Here is a 21,144-nt window from a genome sequence, read left to right as displayed (position 1 = left end):
GAACATGATGCCATTCCTTTTCAATTTATCATTCCCAACACAGTGGACCATATGATTGTCTGATTCAAAATGGCAAATACCAGTCCATTTCACCTCACCAATGCCTAGGACATCAATGTTTATGCATTCCATTTAATTTCTGACAACTTCCAATTTTCCTAGATTCACTCTTTATTCATTCCACATTCTATTAATGGATGTTTGCAGCTGTTTCTTCTCACTTTGAGTCATGCCACATCAGCAAATGAGGGTCCTAAAAGCTTGCCTCCATCCACGTCATTAAGGTCAACTCTTCTTTGAGAAGGCAGCTCTTCCGTAGTCATGTTTTGGGTGTCTTCCCATCTGAGGGGCTCATCTTCCGGAACAATATCAGACAATGTTCTGCTGCTATTCATAAGGTGTTCATGGGCCAATTTTTTCGGAAATAGACTGCCAAGTCCTTTCTTCCTATCTGTCTTAGTCTGGAAGCTCTGCTGACTGTCGTGGGTGACCCTGCTGGTATTTGAAATACCGGTGGCAAAGCTTCCAGTATCATGGCAACACACAAGCCACCACAGTACGACAAACTGACAGTCACGTGGTGGCTATTATGTCAGATGGATTATGGCTAAAAGCAGAGAAGACTAGAAAGATGTTACTTGTGTTTTATGGACCCTGCAAAGGCATTCAACTGTGTGAATCACGGCGAATTATGGATTACTTTGTGAAGAATGGGAATTCCAGAACACTTAATTGTGCTTCTAAGAAACCTGTACTTAGACCAAGAGGTAGTCCTTTGAACAGAGCAAGGGGATACTGTATGGTTTAAGGTCAAGAAAAGTGTGTGTCAGGCTGTATCCTTTCACCATACTTATTCAATCTGTATGCTGAGCAAATAATCCAAGATGCTGGATTATATGAAGAAGAACGTGATGTCAGGATTGGAGTAAGACTCATCAACAACCCGTGATGTGCAGATGACACAACATTGCCTGCTGTAAGTGAAGAGGACTTGAACCACTTACTGATGATCAAAGACCACAGTCTTCAGTATGGATTACACCTCAACATAAAGCAAACAAAAATCCTCAGAAATGGACCAACAGGCAAGGTCATGATAAATGGAGAAAAGATTGAAGTTATCAAAGATTTCATTTTATTTAGATCCACAATCAATGCCCATGGAAGCTGCAGTCAAGAAATCAAATTGCCTCATATGGGTGTGAAAGCTGGACAATGAATAAGGATGACCGAAGAATTGATGCCTCTGAATTATGGTGTTGGCGAAGAATACTGAATATAACATGGGCTGCCAGAAGAATGAACAAATGTATTTTGGAAGAACTACAGCCAGAATGCTCATTAGAAGCAAGATGGCAAGACTTTGTGTCACATATTTTAGACATGTTATCAGGAGGGACCAGTCCCTGGAAAAGGACCTCATGCTTGGTAAAGTACAGGGTTAGCAAAACAGAGGAAGGCTCTGAACGAGATGGATTGACACAGTGGCTGCAACGATGGGCTCAGGCAAAAAACGACTGTAAGGATGGTGCAGGACGGGGCAGTGTTTTGTTCTGTTGTACATATGGTCACTATGAATAGGAACTGACTTTACGGCACCTAACAACAGCAACAACATATAGCATGTTAGAAGGTGATGGGCACTATGGAAAAATAAAAGGCAGAGCAGGTTAAGGGGAATCAGGAGTGCCAGTGTTGGAGGGAGGTGTGAGTAGCAGTTTTAAGTGGGGTAGTTAGATAGGCCTCATCAAAACTTTTTTTTCACATAACTTTTATTTTTAATTGTAGTGAAATATACACAACAAACATTTGCCAATTTAACAATTTCTACATGTATAATTCAGTGACATTGTGATACAACCATTCTTGCAATTCTTTTCCAAATTATTTCACCACCATTAACATAAACTCAATGCTCCCTAAGCAAAAACTTTATTCTTCCTCCCACTCCTGGGAACCACTAATAATCTTTCGTTTCCATGTATTTGCTTATTTCATATAAGTGAAACATTACAATATTTGTGCTTTTGCGACTGACATATTTTGCTCAGCATGATGTTTTCAGGATTCATTTATATTATGACATGCATCAGGACTTCATTTCTCTTTATGGCTGAGTAGTATTTCATTGTGTGTATATACCACCTTTTGTTTATTCATTTATGTTGATGAACATTTCAGCTGTTTCTACCTTTTGGCTATTGTGAAAAGTATTGCAGTGAACATTCGTGTACAGACTTCTGTTTGTGTTCCTGCTTTCACTTCTGGGTATATACCTAGGATTGGGATTGTTGGATCACATGGTAATTCTATGTTCAACTTTTTGAGGAACTGATAAACTGTTTTCCACAGCAGCTGTACCATTTTACAGTCCAGCCAGCAATGGATAAAGGTTCCAGTTTCTCTACAACCTCATTAACACTTGTTTTCCATCTTTTTGATCATTGCCATTTTGATAGGGGTGATGTGGTATCTCATTGTGATTTTGATTTGCATCTTCTGTTCGGCTGCTATCCAAAAGGTTAGCAGTTTGAATCCACCAGCCGCTCCTTGGAAACCCAATGGGGTGGTTCTACTCTCTCCTATAGGGTCGCTATGAGTCAGAATTGACTCAACAGCAATTTTTTTTCTAATGGGTTTTTAATGTCTAATGACATTGAGCATCTTTTCATGTGCTGGCCATCTGAATATCCTCTTTGGAGAAATGTCTCTTCAAGTCTGAGGAGGTGATTTTTGGGAAAAGATTCTATTCTGGATATTTTATATAATGGAAAATTACAATATGTGGTCCTTTGTGTCTGGCTTCTATCACTTAGCATAGTAGTTTCAAAGTTCATCTGTAAGTTCATCCGTGTTGTAGCATGTATCGGTACTTTTTTCCTTTTTATGGCTGAATAATATTCCATCGTGTGGCTACAGTAGCTTTTGTTTATCCATTTACTGGTTGATGGACATGTGGATTGTTTCCAACTTTTGGCTATTGTGAATAGTTCTGCTATGAACACTTGTGTACAAGTTTTTGTTTGAACACCTGTTTTCAATTCTTTCAGGAATATACCTGGGAGTGGAATTACTGAATCCCAAGGTAATTTCTATGTTTATCTTAGAAACCACCAAACTGTCTTCCACAGTGGCTGCACCATTTTACATTCCCATTACCTATGTATGAGGGTGTATCAAAATTTCTTTTGTATCTGTCTCTTTCATTAAAGCTTTTCAGTGCTAAGAAATGGGGCTTCCCTCAGCGCCTAACCAGGGGCCTGGCATTTAGCAAGTGTTGAAATGTTTGTTGAATGAATGAATTGGTTGACTGAATGGATGAATAACATAGGATAAAAACCAAGTAGCAAAAGGGGAAGGAAGAAACAATTTTATCAATAAGTTTTTATGTGAAACAGAACACAAAACTGGCTCCAACTAGGACAGAGGGAATCCCATTAAACAGCCAGTGCTTCTTGTCCAAGGGTGGGCTCGCAGAGGATTCAGGTCCCAGTGATTGAAATTGCATGTAACATTTAGCTGAACGTGCAGTTTTTTAGGAAGAGGGTCCATAGCCAGATTGTAGCTCCAGAAGGACAGGGATCCTATATAATTTGTCTACCATTGTAGCCCCCATCTGCAGAACAGAGCCTGGCACCAAGGAGATGTAAAATGAATGCTTATTGAATCAATGCCTGAGTGGTGGAATGAAAAGCTTCCATCAGATTCCCAAGGGGTCTATAACCCCAAAAAGTTTTAAGGCTCAATAACCTAGAAGGAGAAAATGGAACAGATCACTGGGAGAAGCCTGATCCTGGGCCAAAAGTCTGAGAGGAATTTGTCACCATGGACCCCTCCCAACTGCGTGATTCTCTTCTCAGTGAACCTGCTTGATTTTCACACGATAGGCTGTATCCAGGCCTGAATCCTAAGCCAACTTCTGCCACCTACTATTGGTGTGGCCTTGCCTAATTACTTCAGCAGTCTAGGCCCAGGTTTCCACAATAACATCCACTTTGAGGGTTGCTGAGTGGACTAAGTCAGAATGTTGGTATAAGGCTGGAGCATTGATTATAGTGCACAACCAATTTTGTTTCCTCTCCCACTCTCCCCATTCCCCTTTTTTTCTATGTAAGACATTTATTCATATCCATTTAGCCTGATTGTCAGGCCTCGAGTCGCTCCTTGCTCTAAACTGTTTGCCTTTACTAGTCCACAGAATTGCTTGGTTTGGCTGTATAAATAAATATCAAATACAGTCATTCACGAGAACTGCTTTGCAAATATGCCTAATTACTCTGCAGCACAAGAATAATGGGACAAAACTCACATTTATCGAACTCCATTGTGGACCTGCACTGCACAGGACACTTTCATGCCAGGTCTTACACATCAGACTTGTTATTAAGTAGAGGCACTGACAAATTTTTGCTATGTGGATATTAACTTTGTACCTGAATCATAAAAAAAAAAAAAGATGTCAAGTCAATTTTGGCTCACGGTGATCCCATGTGTGCAGAATAGAACTATGCTCCATAAGGTTTTCCAGGCTTTTGGTAGCAGATTGCCAGCCTTCTCTTTCGAGGCACCTGTGAAAGGGCAGGACTGCCAACCTTTTGATTATTAGCCAAGTGCTTAAACATTTGTGCTACCCCAGGATTCCCACCAGGACCACATAGGCACTAAAAAAAGAAAAAAGAATGTTAACTGAATAGACTTTGTTTTGGGTTGCAACCTCAACGTCACCAATGTTCAAGCATGGACAGGTATACTCCTAATCTTAATATGGGACTAATAGTTGGTGGGTCCTCAGGAGAGCGGGCCTGTACAAAGCTGTTTTTAATTAATTGACCAACAAATCTTGATTGAGTGGTTCCTGTGTGTTCAAACTGTCAGAAGCCCTGGGGATGGTGAGAACATACTACTCCGGAGCTGAAGTGCTTGCTGGGGAGATCAGACTAAAACTAGGGAAAGACCTGGCCCAGGTGAGCTGTGTGAGGCCCTGTAGTGAAGGAGCGACTTCCCAAGAGGCAGCATCTGATGGGCAGGGACTTTGTAGATGGTCAGGTGAGGGATCTTGGCAGCACTGAGGATGGAGGGTTTAGCGGAAAAGGGACTGGACTCTGGAAACTTGGGCTCAAGTTTTGGCTACGTCTTAGCTGCCTGGATGACTCTGGGCAAATCCCTTAACCATTCTAGACCTCAGTTTAGCACCTGAAAATGAAGGGAGGGGACTGTTGAACTCGTCCAATTATTAAGTGTGTTCCAATTATTAGATTCTGAGATTCTCTACTAGCCATGCCTCTTCCCCCCGCCCCCACCTTTAAGAATAAAACCGTTCCTATGCTTGGAATTCCAATTAAATCAATCAATGGTATTTATAAAGTACCCACTGTCCTGTAGAAGACTGTGCCAGAAACTTTTGGGGGGGGGAGGGGGTAGGTACAGAATGACAATGTCACTGCCTTCAAGAAGAGTTGACTATTCAGATTCCATTTCAACCAGCATTTGTTCAACCAGCTCAATGCACACTGCGCCCGTGTTTTCCCACCCCTTGCCATTCAACTATGAAGTGGATATGATGATCTCGTTTAACAGAGGGGTAAAACTGAGTCTCTTGGAAAGCATGGTTTTGGCTTATCCAGGGACAGGGATCAAGGCAAGATTTGAACCCAGGGCTCCTGACTCTGTATCACACGGACCTGGGTGTCATCTCCAACGCGCAGACGGAAGTGAAATGAAATGGTCCGTACTGAGCAGCCTTGCAGTTGTAGGATTCTACGTATTAGACAGTCGGGGCCAAGCGGCAGGGTGGACTTTAAGCATTATTGAGCTACACCCGGGGAAAAACAAGAAACCGAGGGCTGGCGCTCCGCCTGCGGGCGGACCCCAAGTCCTTACCCGGAACCCGAGCACGGCTGGGCTGTGCTATTGGTGCGGGTGAGGGACGAGCAGCAGAAAAATGCTTGCGACGAGGGTGTCGCTGAAACGCCCCCTCGGTCTCTCCGGAGGGAGAGTTTATGGTTCGACAACGGTTTTTAGAATCCGCTCCCTTGGCTGTCTCCCTTCCACTCACCTCCCGCGCAGTCATTCCTTCCCCTCGGCCGCTTCGTTGGCGTCCCTCTTGGTACGCGCCCCCCCACCCCGGACTTGGGGAGGCCGGGAGGCCGCCGCGTGGGCACTGCGCATGCGAACCCCCAGCGCGGGGCGGGGCAGGGCGGGCGGGAGAGGGAAGCGCGGAGCACCGATCCCGCCCCTGCGCGGCTCCACGCGTGACGTTGCGGGGGGCGCCGGCCTCCGCCGGGCTCCGAGCGGTGAGAGTGAGCGGCCGGCGGGCGGGTACCGCGTCGCCAGCGGGCAAGGGCTGCGGGGCTAGAGTTCCTGCAAGAAGGGGTCTTGGGGTGGGGATGGGGGGGCTCAGGTGCACTACTAGCTCCTGACCCTCAGGCTCCGGCTCTCGCTCCTCCTTTTCCCCTTTCCGGACGTGCTGGGACGCGAGGCAGGGCAGAGGCACAGCATTTGAGACTCCGGTGTTTCCCTGGCGCCCTTCTCCCTCCACCCCGTTTGTTTATCTCCTCGCCTCCCAGATGTTCTTTTTCTTCAGTTTGTTGCTTCTTGCGTGGGATAGGATGGTAGCGCGGAAAGAGTACTCCACTTAGATACAGGAGACAGGTCTCGGACCTTGGCCTTACCACTCCTATGTTAAAGTCCCTATGCCTCAGTTTCCCCACAGTATTTTGCCCTGCCTAACCAGGGATCACTATGACACAAGAAAGGAAAGGGACATTTGTTGAGTTCCTGCGTGACCAAGTACCATACAAACTGCTCTGTCTGCCACATTTAATCCTCATGACGTGGTACTCGTAGAATTCCCATTTCACATGAGCTTCGCTGACTTGGTTTCACATAGCCAATGAGTGGCACAGAGGGATTCAAGCAGAGCTTTTTTTTTTTTTCAATCAGACAGCCTTGACTTCCGTTGTCTGGACTCTGCCTGGAGCTTCTTCAGCAAAACCCTGGCCCCGAAACAGCTGCTTCCTATTTTTCCCACTGACAATTCTCCTTTTAGAGATCCTTTTGCCTGCACAGGGTGTTCTGCCCTGCTTCTGAAAAATGAAACACGGCACACATTTATTGAGTGATGCAGAGAGTGAGCTTGTGGAGTCAAGAGTCTTGGATCATTGTCTTGGCTCTGCCACTAACTGGCTGTGTGGCCCTGGGCAAGCCCTTTGTCAGCTCTGCACTTTAATTCCCTTTTTAATAAAATAGATGAGTGCAGCAGGCTCTTGTCCAGTTTTCCCTCTCTGTCCCTAGCAGGCTCTCCGTGGAGGCCCAAGACCCTCTGCTCCCCATGGGCAGCTGCCAGGCAGGGCACAACCTGCATCTCTGTCTGGCCCACCACCCACCCCTGGTCTGTGCCACTTTGATTCTGCTGCTGCTTGGTCTCTCGGGCCTTGGTCTTGGCAGATTCCTCCTCACCCACCAGACTGGTCTTCGCAGCCCTGACATCCCTCAGGTAAGTATCCTTCTACCCATCCTCCCAAGGCAGGCCTGCTCTTGCTACTAATTTGATCTCACCTCCCTCTCACTCTCTTTGCACATAGGACTGGGTATCCTTCTTGAGGTCTTTTGGCCAGCTGACCCTGTGCCCTACGAATGACACACTCACAGTGAAGTGGCATGGGCCTCATGTCGTGGGCTTACTAACCACCTTGAACTTCGGAGATGGTCCAGACAGGAACAAGACCCAGACATTCCAAGCCCAGGTCCTGGGTAGTCAGATGGGACTGAAAGGTGAGATGGGGGAGGATTGTGGGGCCGGGCATCAGAATACTGAGTGAGGGTAGAGGCTGAGCCCTCCCTCTGCCCTCACCAGTCTGGTGACCTTGAACACATCTCTGGGTCTTAGTCACTTCTGCTATAAGAAGAACTAGACCCTTTCAGTGAACACACTGCCCACAGTGTAGGTTTTCTATAAACTTTGTCTTTCGCCTTCCAGCTCTGAGATTCTTTGATTCTGTACTTGGACGTGTGACGAGGTAGACTAGGTTTGACTCAGTGTTCTTACCCCTCTTCGTTCTTACAGCCATCTCCTCTTCAAGGTGCTGCCTTTTTCCTACCAGGAATATCAGAGATGTATGTTTTGTTCAACTATTGAGTATTCACTATGTCCTTAGTACAGTGCTGCCTGCTATGGAGGATACAGAAAAAATTAGACACCATCCGTTTCCAAATAGTCTTCTGGGAAAATGATGGGTGAAAGAGTCATTGGGTGCCGTTAATTCCTGTGTAACATTTGGCCTCAGGTTCCTTATCTAAAAACCGAGGAGATGAAGAGGGAGGAGGGAAAGGTGGAATTCTCAGACTTTAGAGGTCCTTGTATGACTCTGTCATTCTGTGATTCTCTTATGAGTCAGGTATGTGTATTTGTGTGTGGGAGTAGGTCTCTGCATGTCCAGGTATACACATAGGTGAACATACAGACTTGGAACAATTTTACTGTTCCTGTTACTTTTTAAAAAATGTATCAGTCACTTCAGAGCATTTTCATTACGCCAAAAAGAAGTCCCATACCCCAGCAGTGATTCCCCATTTCCTCCCAAGCCCCTAGCCCTAAGCAACCCCTGATCTACTTTGTGTCCTTATTGATTTACCCATTGTGGACATTTTATATAAATGAAATCTTATGTTGTTTTTTGTATAACTTATTTCATGTAGGATAATGTTTTCAAGATTCGTCCATGTTGTAGCATGTATCAGCCCCTTGTTTCTTTTTATGGCTGAATAATATTTCGTTATATGGATATGCCATATTTTGCTTATCCATTCATCAGTTGATGGACAGTTGAGTTTCCTTTTTTGGGCTATTACGAACAAAGCTGATGTGAGCCTTTGTGTACAACTTTTTGTGTGGACATGTGTTTTCATCGTTCTTGGGTATATACATAGGAGAGGAACTTACTGGATCACATGGCATTTCTATGTTTAACCTTTTGAAGAATTGCCAGGTTATTTTGCAAAGTGGCTGCACCATTTGACATTCCCCCCAGCAGTGAATGAGGATTCCAGTTTCTCCAAATCCTCAACACTTACGTCTCTTTGATTCTAGTCACGCAAGTGGGTGTGAAGTATCTCATTATGGTTTTGATTTGAATTTCCCTGATGGCTAATGAGGGTGAACATCTTTCCATGTACTTGCTGGTGTATCTTCTTTGGAGAATTATATATTCAGCTCCTTGGCCTATTTTTTAACTGGGTTCTTTGTCTTTTTGTTGTTGAGCTGTAAGATTTCTTTATATATTCTGGATATAAGTCTCTCATTAGAGATATGATTTCCAAATATTTTCTCCCATTCTGTGGGTTGTCTTTTCATCTTCTGGTTTTTCATTTTAATGAAGTCCAATTTGTCTGTTTTTTTCTCTGCTGCTTTTGCTTTTGGTGTCATAGCTAAGGAGGTTTTGCCTAACCCAAGGTCACGGAGATTTACCCCTGTGTTTTTTTCCTAAGAGTTTTATAGTTTTAGCTCTTACATTTAGGGCTTTGATCCATTTTCAGTTAACTTTTGTTTATGGTGTGAGGGGGTCCAGCTTCATTCATTTGCATGTGGATATCCAGTTGTCCCAGCAATATTTGTTGGAAAGGCTATTCTTTCCCCATTGAATTGCTTTGGCACCCTTGTTGAAAATCAGTTGACCATAAATACAAGCATTTGTTTCTGGACTTTCAGTTCTTTTCCATTGATCTGTTTGTCCGTCCTTATGCCAGTACCACACTACCTTGATTACTGTAATTTTGCAGTAAGTTTTGGAATCAGGAAATGTGAATCCTCTAACTTTGTTCTTTTTCAAGTTGCTTTTGGTTATTCCTGGTCCCTTGAATTTCCATATGAATTTTCGGAATAGTTTCTCAATTTCTGCAAAGAAGCCCCGTTCTTTTTATAACAGTCTGAAACAGTGTCATAACACCAGAGAGTATTTTGGAGAAAATAAATTACCTATGATTGTATCATCCAAGCAATGATTATTGAGCACTTACTACAGTCGGCCCTTTTACTCTCAGGTTCCACATGCTCAGATTCAACCAACTGTGGGTGGAAAATATTGGGGAAAAAGAAGTTACTTTGTTGCCGACATGTACTATGTAGTTAGGGCCATGATGGTTGCTTCTACTTTCGTTTCTTGTCCTGAATCCCTAAATGATATAGTATAACAACTGTTTACATAGCATTTACATTGTATTAGGTATTATAAGTAATCTGTAGATGATTTAAAATATATGGGAGGATGTGTGTAGGTTACATGCAAATACTATGCCATTTTATATAAGGGACTTGAGCATCCGCAGATTTTGGAATCCACGGGGGTCCTGGAACCAATCCCCCGTGGATACCGAGGGTTGACTGTATGTATCAGGCATGCAGAATACAGAGATCTGTAAGACATGGACCCTCCCCTCAAGTTGCTCACAGTCTACCAAGGATACAGGTGTGAATAGAAGTAAATACCTCTCAGTGTGTGAAGTAAAACACAAGATACAGTGGGCGGGGTGGGGGGGCGGTTCCTAGAAGTCCATAAAGCAGGGATGGTGAGGACAGGCTTTACTGAGGATACAGTGCCTGATTTGAGGCCTGAAGGAGGCTTAGGAGTTTGCCATTCCAGCCAGAGGGAAAAGCATGTGCAAAGGCATGGAGATGGGAGCCATGACAGCATGTTTAGGAACCTCCACGGGTTCTGTTTGTCAGGAGATGGGTGTGAAGCAACGGGCAGAATAAGCCTTGTGTGCTGTGCCAAGGTAGCTGTGCTTTATCTTGTATACTGGGGAGACTCAAAGATTTTAATCAGGAAAGTAATAATGGTATTTTGTTTTGTTTATTTGGTCATTTTAAAAGATCACTCTGTTGGCCAACTTCCTGGAGGGAATGTGTCCAGGTGCAGGAAGACCAGTTAGCCAGAGCAGTTGCAGTAAAGACCAGTTAGCTGTAGTAGCTGAGAACCTAAGCTAAGGCAGTGGTGTGAAAGAAGGGAACCGATTTGAGACAGACATTAGAAAAGTGGGATTGACAGGATTTGGTGACTGATTCCATCTGAGAATGTAGGAGAAAGGAGAGAAGTTCTCTTATAGAATTTTACATGCGCGTTTTTCAGAGTTGTAATAATGCTGCAAGTGGCACAGTGGTTAAAGCGCTGGACTGCTAACCAAAAGGTGAGTGATTTGAACCCACCACCCGCTCAAAGATGTGGCATTCTGTTTCTGTAAAGATCACAGTCTTGGAAACCCTATAGCACAGTTCTCCTCTGTCCTATAGGGTCACTATGAGTCGGAATTCTCTCAACAGGCAACAAGGAATAATGGTGCATATGCCCATTCGTATTTATGTTTTTTAGTTATAATATCGTGTTTTTCCATATGACTGCTTCCATATTATCATTTTAATGGCTGTAAATTAGTTCCTTAAGTGGCTAGGTCGTCATTTGTTAATGCTTTCTCTGTTACTAAACATCTCAATTGTCTCTTATTTTTTGGTATTATTGCTAGAATTGGAAACCCTGGTGGCATAGTGGGTAAGAGCTACGGCTGCCAACCAAAAGGTTGGCAGTTCGAATCCACCAGGTGCTCCTTGGAAACCCTATGGGGCAGTTCTGCTCTGTCCTTTAGGGTTGCCGTGAGTCAGAATCGACTCAACAGCAACGGGTTTGGTTTTTTTTGTTTTTTTAATTGGTGGAATAATCACAGTGAACATCTTGGTACAGTTTACATTTTTCTTTGAATTCTTTCCTTAGGATTAAATTTCTACAAGTGGTATTACTGGGTAAAGGGGTATGGGCCGTTTTTAATACACAAATTCATTTTATTGTGGATTCAGACCATACGGAAGTATCCAGAGTAAACGTAAAGAGGCCTCCTTCCCTCCTTCCAGAAGTACCTGCCCACGGTTTGGTGGGCATCCTCTTAATCCCTTTGTGCGCCCATTTAAATTGCAATAGATACAGCCAAATTGTCTTCTAAAAGGTGTCATCAGCTGAGAGTGCCTATCTCCCCCCATCTTCAACAACTGTTGTTATTATCTGTCTTTTTAATTTTTACCAGTTTATTGGATAAAGGAATTAAATTATTTCAATTGACTTCTGGTTGCTAATGCTAATTGCTAGTAAGCATCTTAGAGGTTTTGGCCATTTTCACATAGACTGTCCTTGAGGTGCACTGGTGCTGCAGTGGTTAATTGCTTGGTTGGTAACCGAAAGGTTGGCGGTTTGAGGTAGAAAGATGTGGGCGTCTGCTTCCATAAAGATTTATAGCCTTGGAAACTCAGTGGGGCAGTTCTACTCTGAAATCGACTTGGTAGCAATGGATTTGGTTTTTAGTCTTCAGCCTCTGCTCATTTTTCTTTTGTCTTTCTTCTTCATTTTTAGAAGGTCTTCGTACATTCTGGGTAGTAAACCTTTTGTCAGTTGAATATATTTTCAGCCAATCTATTACTTGTTCTTTTAACTTCTCTTTTATCGTGTAGAAACTTGTCACTTTTATGAAGTCAGATTTATCAATTTTGTCCTTTATTAAGGCTTTTAGCTTTTGTGTCTTTCTTAGGAAGGCCAGCCTTATCCTAAAATGACAAAAGTATTCTTATGTATTTTTCAATTTTATTATGGGGAAAATATACATAACAGAACATACGCCATCTCAACAGTTTCTACACGTACAATTCAGTGACGTTGATTACGTTCTTTGTGTAGCCATTCTCGATATCCTTTTCCCAATTGTTCACCACCATTAACATAAACTTTATGCCGCCTAAGTAAAAGCTCCCCTTTTCCTCCTCACTCCCACTCTGATAACCACTGATAAGCTTTGGTTTCCATATATTTGTTTATTTCATGTAAGTGAGACATTACAATATATTTGTCCTTTTGCAGCTGATGAATTTCACCCAGCATGTTTACAACGTTCATTCATGTAGTGGCTATATCAGGACATGATTTCTCTTCATGGCTGAGTAGTATTCCATCGTGTGTACATAGCACATTTTGTTTAGTCGTTCATCTGTCAATGGACGTTTCTTTTGTTTCCACCCAGGTACTGATTACCCAATAAGCAAGGTGCACATGGGATTAATTTTGTTTGCTTTCTAATCTGTAGTGCACAATTTCACCTGGGTTTCACCACATCTAGGTATAAACCAAACCAAACCCATTGAGTCAATTCCAACTCTTAATGACCCTATAGAACAGAGTAGAACTGCCCCATAGGGTTTCCAAGGAGTGACCAGTGGATTTGAACTGATGACCTTTTGGTTAGTAGCCTGAACTCTTAACTACTGCGCCACCAGGGGCTCCACATCTAGGTATACAGGGCTTCACTGTGTTTACTTACTAATCTGTAGTGCACAGTTTCACCTGGGTTTCACAACGCAAGCCCACACATATGCGGTGCTTGCTGTTTAATCCACCCGTTTCCACCTTTTGGCTGTTGTGAGAAGTACTGCAGTGAACATTGGTGTACAGGTTTCTGTTTGCAGTCCTGCTTTCACTTCTTCTGGGTATGTACCTGGGCTTCAGATTGCTGGTCATATGGTCATATTCAACTTTTTGAGGAACTGCCAAACCATTTTCCATAGCTGCAGCACCTTTTTACATTCCCAGCAGCAATGGATGAGGATTTCACTTTCTCCACAACCTCACCAATACTTGTTCTCTGTTGTTTTGATCATTGCCATTCTAATGGGGGTGAGACAGTATCTCATTTGGTTTTGATTTGCATCTCCCTAATGGCTAATGATGTTAAGCATCTTTTCATGTGCTTGTTGGCCATTCGAATGTCCTCTTTGGTGAACTGTCCAAGTCCTTTGTCCATTTTTCAATTGGGTTGTTTGTTGTTAATTTGTAGTTTTGTTTTTTTAAATATATATGTTGGATATTAGACCCTTATCAGATATATGGTTCCTGGAAATTTTCTCCTAATCTGTAGGTTGTCTTTTCACTTTTTTGATGAAGTCCTCTGATGACCAAAAGTATTTGATTTTTATGAAGTCCCATTTACCTATTTTGTCTTTTGCTGCTTGTGCTTTTGTGGTCATATCTGATAACCCATCATTAAAAACTAAGCCTGTCAACTCCTGTCCGGAGGCAAGATGAGAAGGCAGAGGGGGACAGAGCTGGTTGAATGGACATGAGGAATACAGGGTGGAGAGGAGGAATGTGCTGTCTCATTAGGGGTAGAGCAACTAGAAGTACATGGCAAGGTGTGTATAAGTTTTTGTATGAGAGACTGACTTGATTTATAAACTTTCATGTAAAGCACAATTAAAAAAAAAAAAAATTCTAGGCCCTGCATCCATGCACCTATATTTTCTTCTAAGGCTTGTATGGTTTCAATGTTCCTATTTAAGGGGTCTTGGTGGCACAAATGGTTAAGTGCTCAGCTGCTAACCAAAAGGTTGGTGGTTCAAACCCACCCAGCTGCTCCAAGGGAGAAAGACGTGGCAATCTGCTTCTGTAAAGATTACAGCCAAGAAAACCCTGTGGGGTGGTTCTGTTCTGTCACACAGGGTCACTATGAGTCAGAATTGACTCAATGGCACCCAACAACAGTTTTCACATTTAGGCCATTGATCCATTTTGAATTCTTTTTGTGCATGGTGTGAGGCTTGGATCATGATTCATTCTGATGCATGTGGAAATCCAATTTTCCCAGCACCATTTATTGAAAAGATTCTTCCTTCCCCATTGAATGGACTTAGTGCTCTTGTCAAAAATCAATTGACCATAGATGTATGGATTTATTTCTGGACTCTCGATTCTGTTCCATCGGTCTATATGTCTGTTATACCAGTACTAGACTGTTTTAATTACTATGGCTTAAAGTATGTTTTGAAATCAGGGAAGTGTGAGTTCTTCTACTTTATTCATCTTCTTCAAAATTGCTTTAGCCATTCAGTGTTCATTACCCTTCCATAAAAATTTAAGGATTGGCTTCTCTATTTCTGTAAAAAAAAAAAAAAAAAGTGTTATAGAATTTTGATGGGGACTACATTGATTGCTTTGGGTGGTATTTCACAATCCAATCTATGAACAGGCATGTCCTTCCATTTATTTAGAGGACTTCTTTCTTTATTAACATTTTATAGTTTTCTGTGTATAAATCTTTCACCTTCCTGGTTAAATTTATTCCTAGGTTTCCTATTCTTTTAGATGCTATTGTAAATGATAATGTTTCCTTAATTTGCTTTTATGCTTGCGCATTCCTGATATATGGAAATCCTACTGATTTTTATGTGTTGATCTTGTACCCTGCCACCTTGCTGTACTCATTTATTCTAATAACTTTATTGTGGATTCTTTGGGGTTTTCAATGTATAAGATCACGTCATCTACAAAAAGGGATAGTTTTACTTCCTCCTTGATTTGGATACCTTTTTAAATTTTTTCTAGCCTAGTTGTGCCGGCTAGGACTTTAAGACTGATACTGAATAGCAGTGGTATGAGTGAGCACTTGTCTTGTTCCTGATCTTAATGAGAAAGCATTCAGCCTTTCTCCATTGAGGATGATGTTAGCTATGGGTTTTTCATAAATGCCTTTGTATTTTAATACTTGCTTAGGGTTTTTTTTTTTTTTTTTTGGATTGTTTGTTTGTAGCTCTTTAATCCACCTGGACTTTATATCATTTCTAGTTTGAGATAAGAGACTAACTTAATTTTTTTCTTAATGGAAATTGTCCCAAGGCCATTTACTGAACAGGCCATCATTTACCCACTCATTTGAAATGGAGTGTGAATTTTTTTTGTGATTTTTGGTACCTAGTGGAAAACTGCTTTCCTAAAAAGGAAAAAAGTTTATACAGACTGACATTGGCAAAGTGTATCTGCCCCAGTTTCACTGCAACCTTGGGAGTATTGGTATTCTTATTCATTGATTGCGAGCTAATTTAATTTTTGTTTAAATTAGCACAGTTATTTTCATTTCTTGACAATGTCAATTAACGGTATCTGGAGTACTTTCTTGAATAGAATCAATGCCAAAATACCTGGTATTGTTGGAATTCCTGGAAACAAACAGAAATCTGAAGCTGTATTGCTTGCACCCCACCTCTCATTTCTTTCATTTTCTCTCCTGGGCCTCTCACAGGTTCTTTTGCAAGAGAGCTGGTCCTCATTACAGCCAGGGTGACCTCAGGAAGGACTCCAGGAACCTGCCTGTATTTTAGTGCTGCCCCAGGCATCCTGCCCTCCAGCCAGCCACCCATATCCTGCCCAGAGGTGGGAGCAGGGAATGCCACTCTGAGCCCTAGGATGGCTGGCGAATGTATCCGGGTTTGGAGTCATGAAGGCCTTGTGCTCACCAAACTACTCACCTTGGTAAGAACCTCCAGTTGCCTGGGTTTCACAGACTGCCATGCAGAATGCTGTGTCCTTGAGGCTCCAGGAGGCAGTGTTGCCTAGTAGAAAAAGTGCCAGTTTTGCAGTCTGGCCCTTGTAGGTGGTATGGCCTTTGAGCATCTTAGCTTCTCTGAGCCTCAGCTTCTTCATCTGTAAAATGGAAAACACGATACTATCTCCTAATACCAACAAATAATGATTAGATGAGGAGGAATGTAAAGTGCCCAGCACGAGACCTGATAAATAATAGAGGTTTGATAAAGGACAGCTGATTTTTTTTATTATTATTAAATATTGTCTTTAAATATGATAAAACATCTCTGCCTCAAAGGAATTCAGAAACTATAATAAGAGGCAGAATAGGCTAATTTCTATGATAGAGATGTGAGCAGAGTGTTATATAAACACTGAGTAAAGAGGACTTAACCCCAACTTGAACATTTATGAGGACCTCTGGTGATATAGTGGTTAAAGCACTTGGCTGCTAAATGAAAAGTTGGCGGTTTGAACCCACCAGCTGCTCCGAGGGGGAAAGATGTGGCAGTCTGCTTCCGTAAAGATTACAGCCTTGGAAACCCTACGGAATAGTTTTACTCTGTCCTGTAGGGTCGCTGTGAGTCAGAATCGACTCAATGGCAGTGTGTTTGGCTTGGGTGGACATTTATGGAGAGTGCTTCACAGAGAAGGTGGCATTTAAGAAAGAGAATTGTGTACAGTAGTTTATAATGCACAAAGTGCTTTCAGGTTCATTATCTCATTTGATCTTAAAATAACCCTTTGAGGGAGGTTTTATTATCCCATTTTACAGATGAGGAAACAGGCTTAGAGAGAGGGAGTGAATTGCCCAAGGCCACACAGCTGGTAAGTGGCCGAGCCAGGATTGTAACCCACATTTTCTGACTCCTGGTCCCAGGCTTGTTCTGCCCAGTCGGGCTGATTCTTGAAGAAATGAGGAAGATTTTGGTAGGGAATGCAGTAGAGGGGGTTCTGGAGAGGAGAGAAACATCCCAGGCAAAGGGGACAGCATGAACACAGGCCTAGAGATTGAAGTGTTCAGCCTTTGTGGGGGACTCCATGACGAGCAGCTTAGGAATGACTTAGGAGACCAGGCAGGAGAGACTGCAGAGGCGATTGTGAGGCACCGTGAATGCCAGGCTAAGATGCTACAAGTGGACATTGCAGGCCTTGGGGCCACTGCAGGGTTTCAAGGAGCAGAGACGGGCATCCTACTGGTGCTGGGTGGAGATTGGCTGGAGCAGAGGAGGAAGACCAGTTGGGAGGCTGCCACATGCTCTCCTGAGAGTTGAAAAGGTGAGGAACATGAGCGGTTGGAATCAGAGAAAACCTAGGCTCCAGATCTGACCCTGCTTGTACATCTGTTAAATGTGGATGATAGTGAACTTTCCTATCTCATGGAGTCATGATAGGGGCTCAAGTCAAGTCATGGGGTGGGCAAGAAAGCAGTTTGTAAACCATTGAGACAAATGTTACCTTGTGTAAAAATAACTTTTTCTCTTTAGTTTTTCTCTAGATGTGGAGCGCCCTCTCTCCCTCATGGTGGCTTCTTCTATATCCCTTGGGCTGGGGGTAGAATGTCTTCCCAAGGGAAGATGCTCCATCCTCTCTCCATCACTCCTCCCTTCCTCCTTGTACCTACTTCCAGGAGGAGCTGGCTCTGTGTGGCTCCAGGCTGTTGGTCTTGGGCTCCTTCCTGCTTCTCTTCTGTGGCCTTCTCTGTTGTGTCACTGCTATGTGCTTCCACCCACGCCGGGAATCCCACTGGTCTAGAACCCGGCTCTGAGGGCACTGGCCCAGTTCCCGCCTAGTTCTCAGGTGAGGTTCTTTGCCACAGTCCTTTGGGAGTAGGGAATGGGCTAGGGGTGGCGATTATAACTGGGGAAGAGCAGGTCTTTGGCATCCATTCTCAAATGTTTCTTCCTCTGGATTCCTGGGAACCCTATTCAACTGCAGCTGTCCCTGGGCCTGGGAACAGTTTACACCATCAGCATTCAACATTTTTCTTACTACTTTTTTTACATTTATGCTCTAAAATGTTTAACACATGTGGAAAAGCCCACAGAACCTCAAGTACAGCTGGGCAAATTAAAGTGCACATTCTTATAAATACCACTCAGGCAGAAAAGTAGGATATTACCAGCAGCTCAGAAGCTCCTCATTGTCCCTTTCTTCCTGACAACACCCTCCCTCCCCCTAGAGGTAACTACTATCTTGCTTTATGGTTTATCACCAAGTGTGCATTCTTAAACAATATGGTTTAGTTTTACCTCTTTTTCAACCTTATATAAATACAAGCATACAATATGTACTCTTTTGTGACTGTGGTGTACATCCAAGCTTTTTAAAAAAAATCGTGGGTCCTCAGAATTCCACAAATACATGAACTATACACGTGCGCACACACGCGTTTTTTAATTTGCAACAATGGTGAATTAAAAGGGTTCAAGTTTGATGATGTATCCTGAACAGGAATCATGCCTGTCTTGCTTTTGTCCTAAAAGTCACGATAACCCAGTTTTATGATGCAATTTTTTACAGTTCAACTTGAACAGCTCAAATAAATCTCACTGATGATTTTGATAATAAAAGCTACCAGTTACTGGGCACCTTACCATGTGCCTGAGCACCTTCCATGCGCCTTGTCTTTTCCATTTAGCCATCACTGCATTTAGAAAAAGTTGGCGCTGATGACAGGATCCCGCACAAAAGTAGCAGTGGGCGGGGAACACGTGTCAGCTTTTTAGGGGAAAAAATATTTCTGCAAAAAATCTTCATTTTGACAGGTGGGTCTCATGGTCTGAGAGCCATATATGACGTGCCAGCTTTTAAACTGTTCTCAGCATCACCTGGCTGTCATGCCCCAGGAAATAATTGGGGGAAATGGAAACAGCTCAGGCCCAGTGAAGGGCTCCACCAGAGAAACTGGAAGCTCAAGATCAACTTTGCTTATTTTACCATTTTGCTCAGAGCTAGGCCTGACTGCTCCAACCACCTACTTAGGACAGGAAGTGGTGGAGCCCTCTCTGCCTTTCTCAGATATGAGTCAACTGGGAAGGAAGGCTTTTTGGTCCCTGGCAGATCCTGGGGCCCTGAGGCCATCCTGACTAGGACACGTGCCTACTCCTGTCTCTAGTTGTCATTTCCTCTTCTCCTTCCTCAATTTCTGCAATCATCCCAGACCGTTCCCTAAGGGCCCTGTGACCTGCCCTGTGTTTTAATTTTCTTTCTTTCTTCCCCAGGTCTGAATCAACCTCTTGGGCCTTGGTTGTGAGTTGAAAGAGATGTTACAAAAAGTGAAACTTGGTTCTGAGTTGAAAGAGATGTTACAAAAAGTGAAGAGCTGGAATATGGGGAAAAATAAAAGGCTTTTTTGCCCAGTGTTCCTGGGTGTTGATTGGGGACTGAGATGAAAATTTTAGGGTCGACAGTCTTGGGGTGCTTTGGGAGATTTGTTTCCTGTGAGCTCATGTGGAATACAGGTTGGATTAGGGCATAGGTTACTTCATCTCATCCCACTGTGTGACTGGGCTTTGGAAAATACCAGCTTTTGGTCCCACTTCTGCCACTTTATGTCTTGTTTTTTACTGTGGGATAAGATTGATAATTCCAGCCAATTCCGGGAGGGTCAGATGGAAGTGCTTTGACATAAATGCAGTGTGACCATGGGCAGGTCATGCAAATCCTCAGCCCCTCAGTTTCATGAAGGGAATTGACTTACTGAGTTTTCCCAGCACTGACGTGCCAAGGTTCCTCTACTTGGGAGCCCACTTCCAGGCTGGATGGTTACCAACTTAAGAGCAGGCCATTTTCCCGCCTTTTCTGCGCGGAGCAGCAGGCTTCCCTTACCCCTCCCAACCTGTACCCTGAACGCAAGCGCAGATCGCAGCTTCTCCTTTCCTTCCACTAGCGCCCCCTCAAAGCTTCCCCTAGCAACAAGCTCGAGCTCCGCGCTAAGGCGGAGCGAGCGCATGCGTTACAGCTCTCTCCACGACCAGTGTCCGACCGCGTTCTGGGCTCCTCCCCTTCCAAGACTAGGCTTTCTCCCCTCCTCCAGGGTCCGCGTGGCGGGGCGCGCGCGCACGCAGACTCGGTGGCTGCCCATCTCCCTGACCGAGGCCGTAAGGGGAGGGGGGCGGGGCCGTTTCACTTTGGACTCCGCCCACCTTGGCCCGGTGTCGCTATCGCGCCTGCGCGCTCCCGCCCGGTCTCCATCTTGGAATTGGGAGGAAGAGGGAGAGAGATCGGGACGAGAGCAGGGTTGTGTTGCCGGGGGAGGCTGAGACGGAGAGGAGGAGAGGGAGAGAGGGTGCGGGGGCCGCCGGCAGCGTCTTAACTACAATTTTTTACGCTGTCTTCGGGAGAGAGAAAGGGAAAGGGAGGAGGCCGGAGCGAGAGTGGGGGCTGTCACCCTCGAACCCTGGCGTGAGAGGGGCCGTGTGGCCGGACGTCCTCGGGGTGGGCCCCCTGTCGGTAGCCGAAGACCCAGGCTCAGGCTCCTGGGTCCCGAATTTCCGGCTTGGTCCCTCGCTTCTCAAATATCCGGCATCAGCCCCTCAGATTCCAGATATCCGGGACTCAGGTCCCAATCTCTGTAAACCTAGGGCTGTGTTTCATAGGATTTAAAATATCTGGGGTTCAGGGCCCTCGGTCACCAGTATCGGGGTTCATATCCCCGGGCTTTCAAATACCGGATTCAGTCCCCCGCGCTCAAATATCTGGGGTTCAGACCCCCACAATCAGAAACCCGGGATTCAGCAACTGTCGCCCTCGAGGAGGA

The 21,144-nt window shown here is 44.0% G+C and overlaps 1 protein-coding gene and 1 long non-coding RNA gene across 5 annotated transcripts; one reads left to right on the top strand and one right to left on the bottom strand.

Moving 5' to 3' along the window:
* Nucleotides 1-1,737: 1,737 nt before the first annotated feature.
* Nucleotides 1,738-6,156, bottom strand: LOC104846743 (uncharacterized). The gene is made up of 3 exons (XR_775983.3): nt 6,056-6,156; nt 4,310-4,433; nt 1,738-3,750 (listed from the first exon to the last, which is right to left on the bottom strand). It is a non-coding gene; the product is annotated as an uncharacterized LOC104846743 (long non-coding RNA).
* A 34-nt stretch (nt 6,157-6,190) lies between these two features.
* Nucleotides 6,191-19,748, top strand: TMEM219 (transmembrane protein 219). Of its 4 annotated transcripts, none has more exons than XM_003418845.4 (7): nt 6,191-6,293; nt 7,297-7,495; nt 7,584-7,773; nt 16,099-16,328; nt 18,013-18,182; nt 19,607-19,665; nt 19,705-19,748. In XM_003418845.4, exons 2-5 carry the CDS (start codon nt 7,331-7,333, stop codon nt 18,148-18,150), a joined length of 723 nt encoding a protein of 240 aa, XP_003418893.1. In that variant the 5' UTR covers nt 6,191-6,293; nt 7,297-7,330; the 3' UTR covers nt 18,151-18,182; nt 19,607-19,665; nt 19,705-19,748. The 4 variants fall into 4 exon arrangements, with proteins under 4 accessions (XP_003418893.1, XP_064151879.1, XP_010596810.1 ...); XM_010598508.2 differs by having other exon boundaries at nt 6,202-6,293; nt 7,294-7,495; XM_064295809.1 differs by lacking the exon at nt 18,013-18,182.
* The last annotated feature ends 1,396 nt before the right edge of the window (nt 19,749-21,144 follow it).

Source organism: Loxodonta africana, chromosome 12, assembly GCF_030014295.1.
Source record: "Loxodonta africana isolate mLoxAfr1 chromosome 12, mLoxAfr1.hap2, whole genome shotgun sequence".
NCBI lineage: Eukaryota > Metazoa > Chordata > Mammalia > Proboscidea > Elephantidae > Loxodonta > Loxodonta africana.
This window is presented reverse-complemented; position numbering and strand designations above follow the sequence as displayed.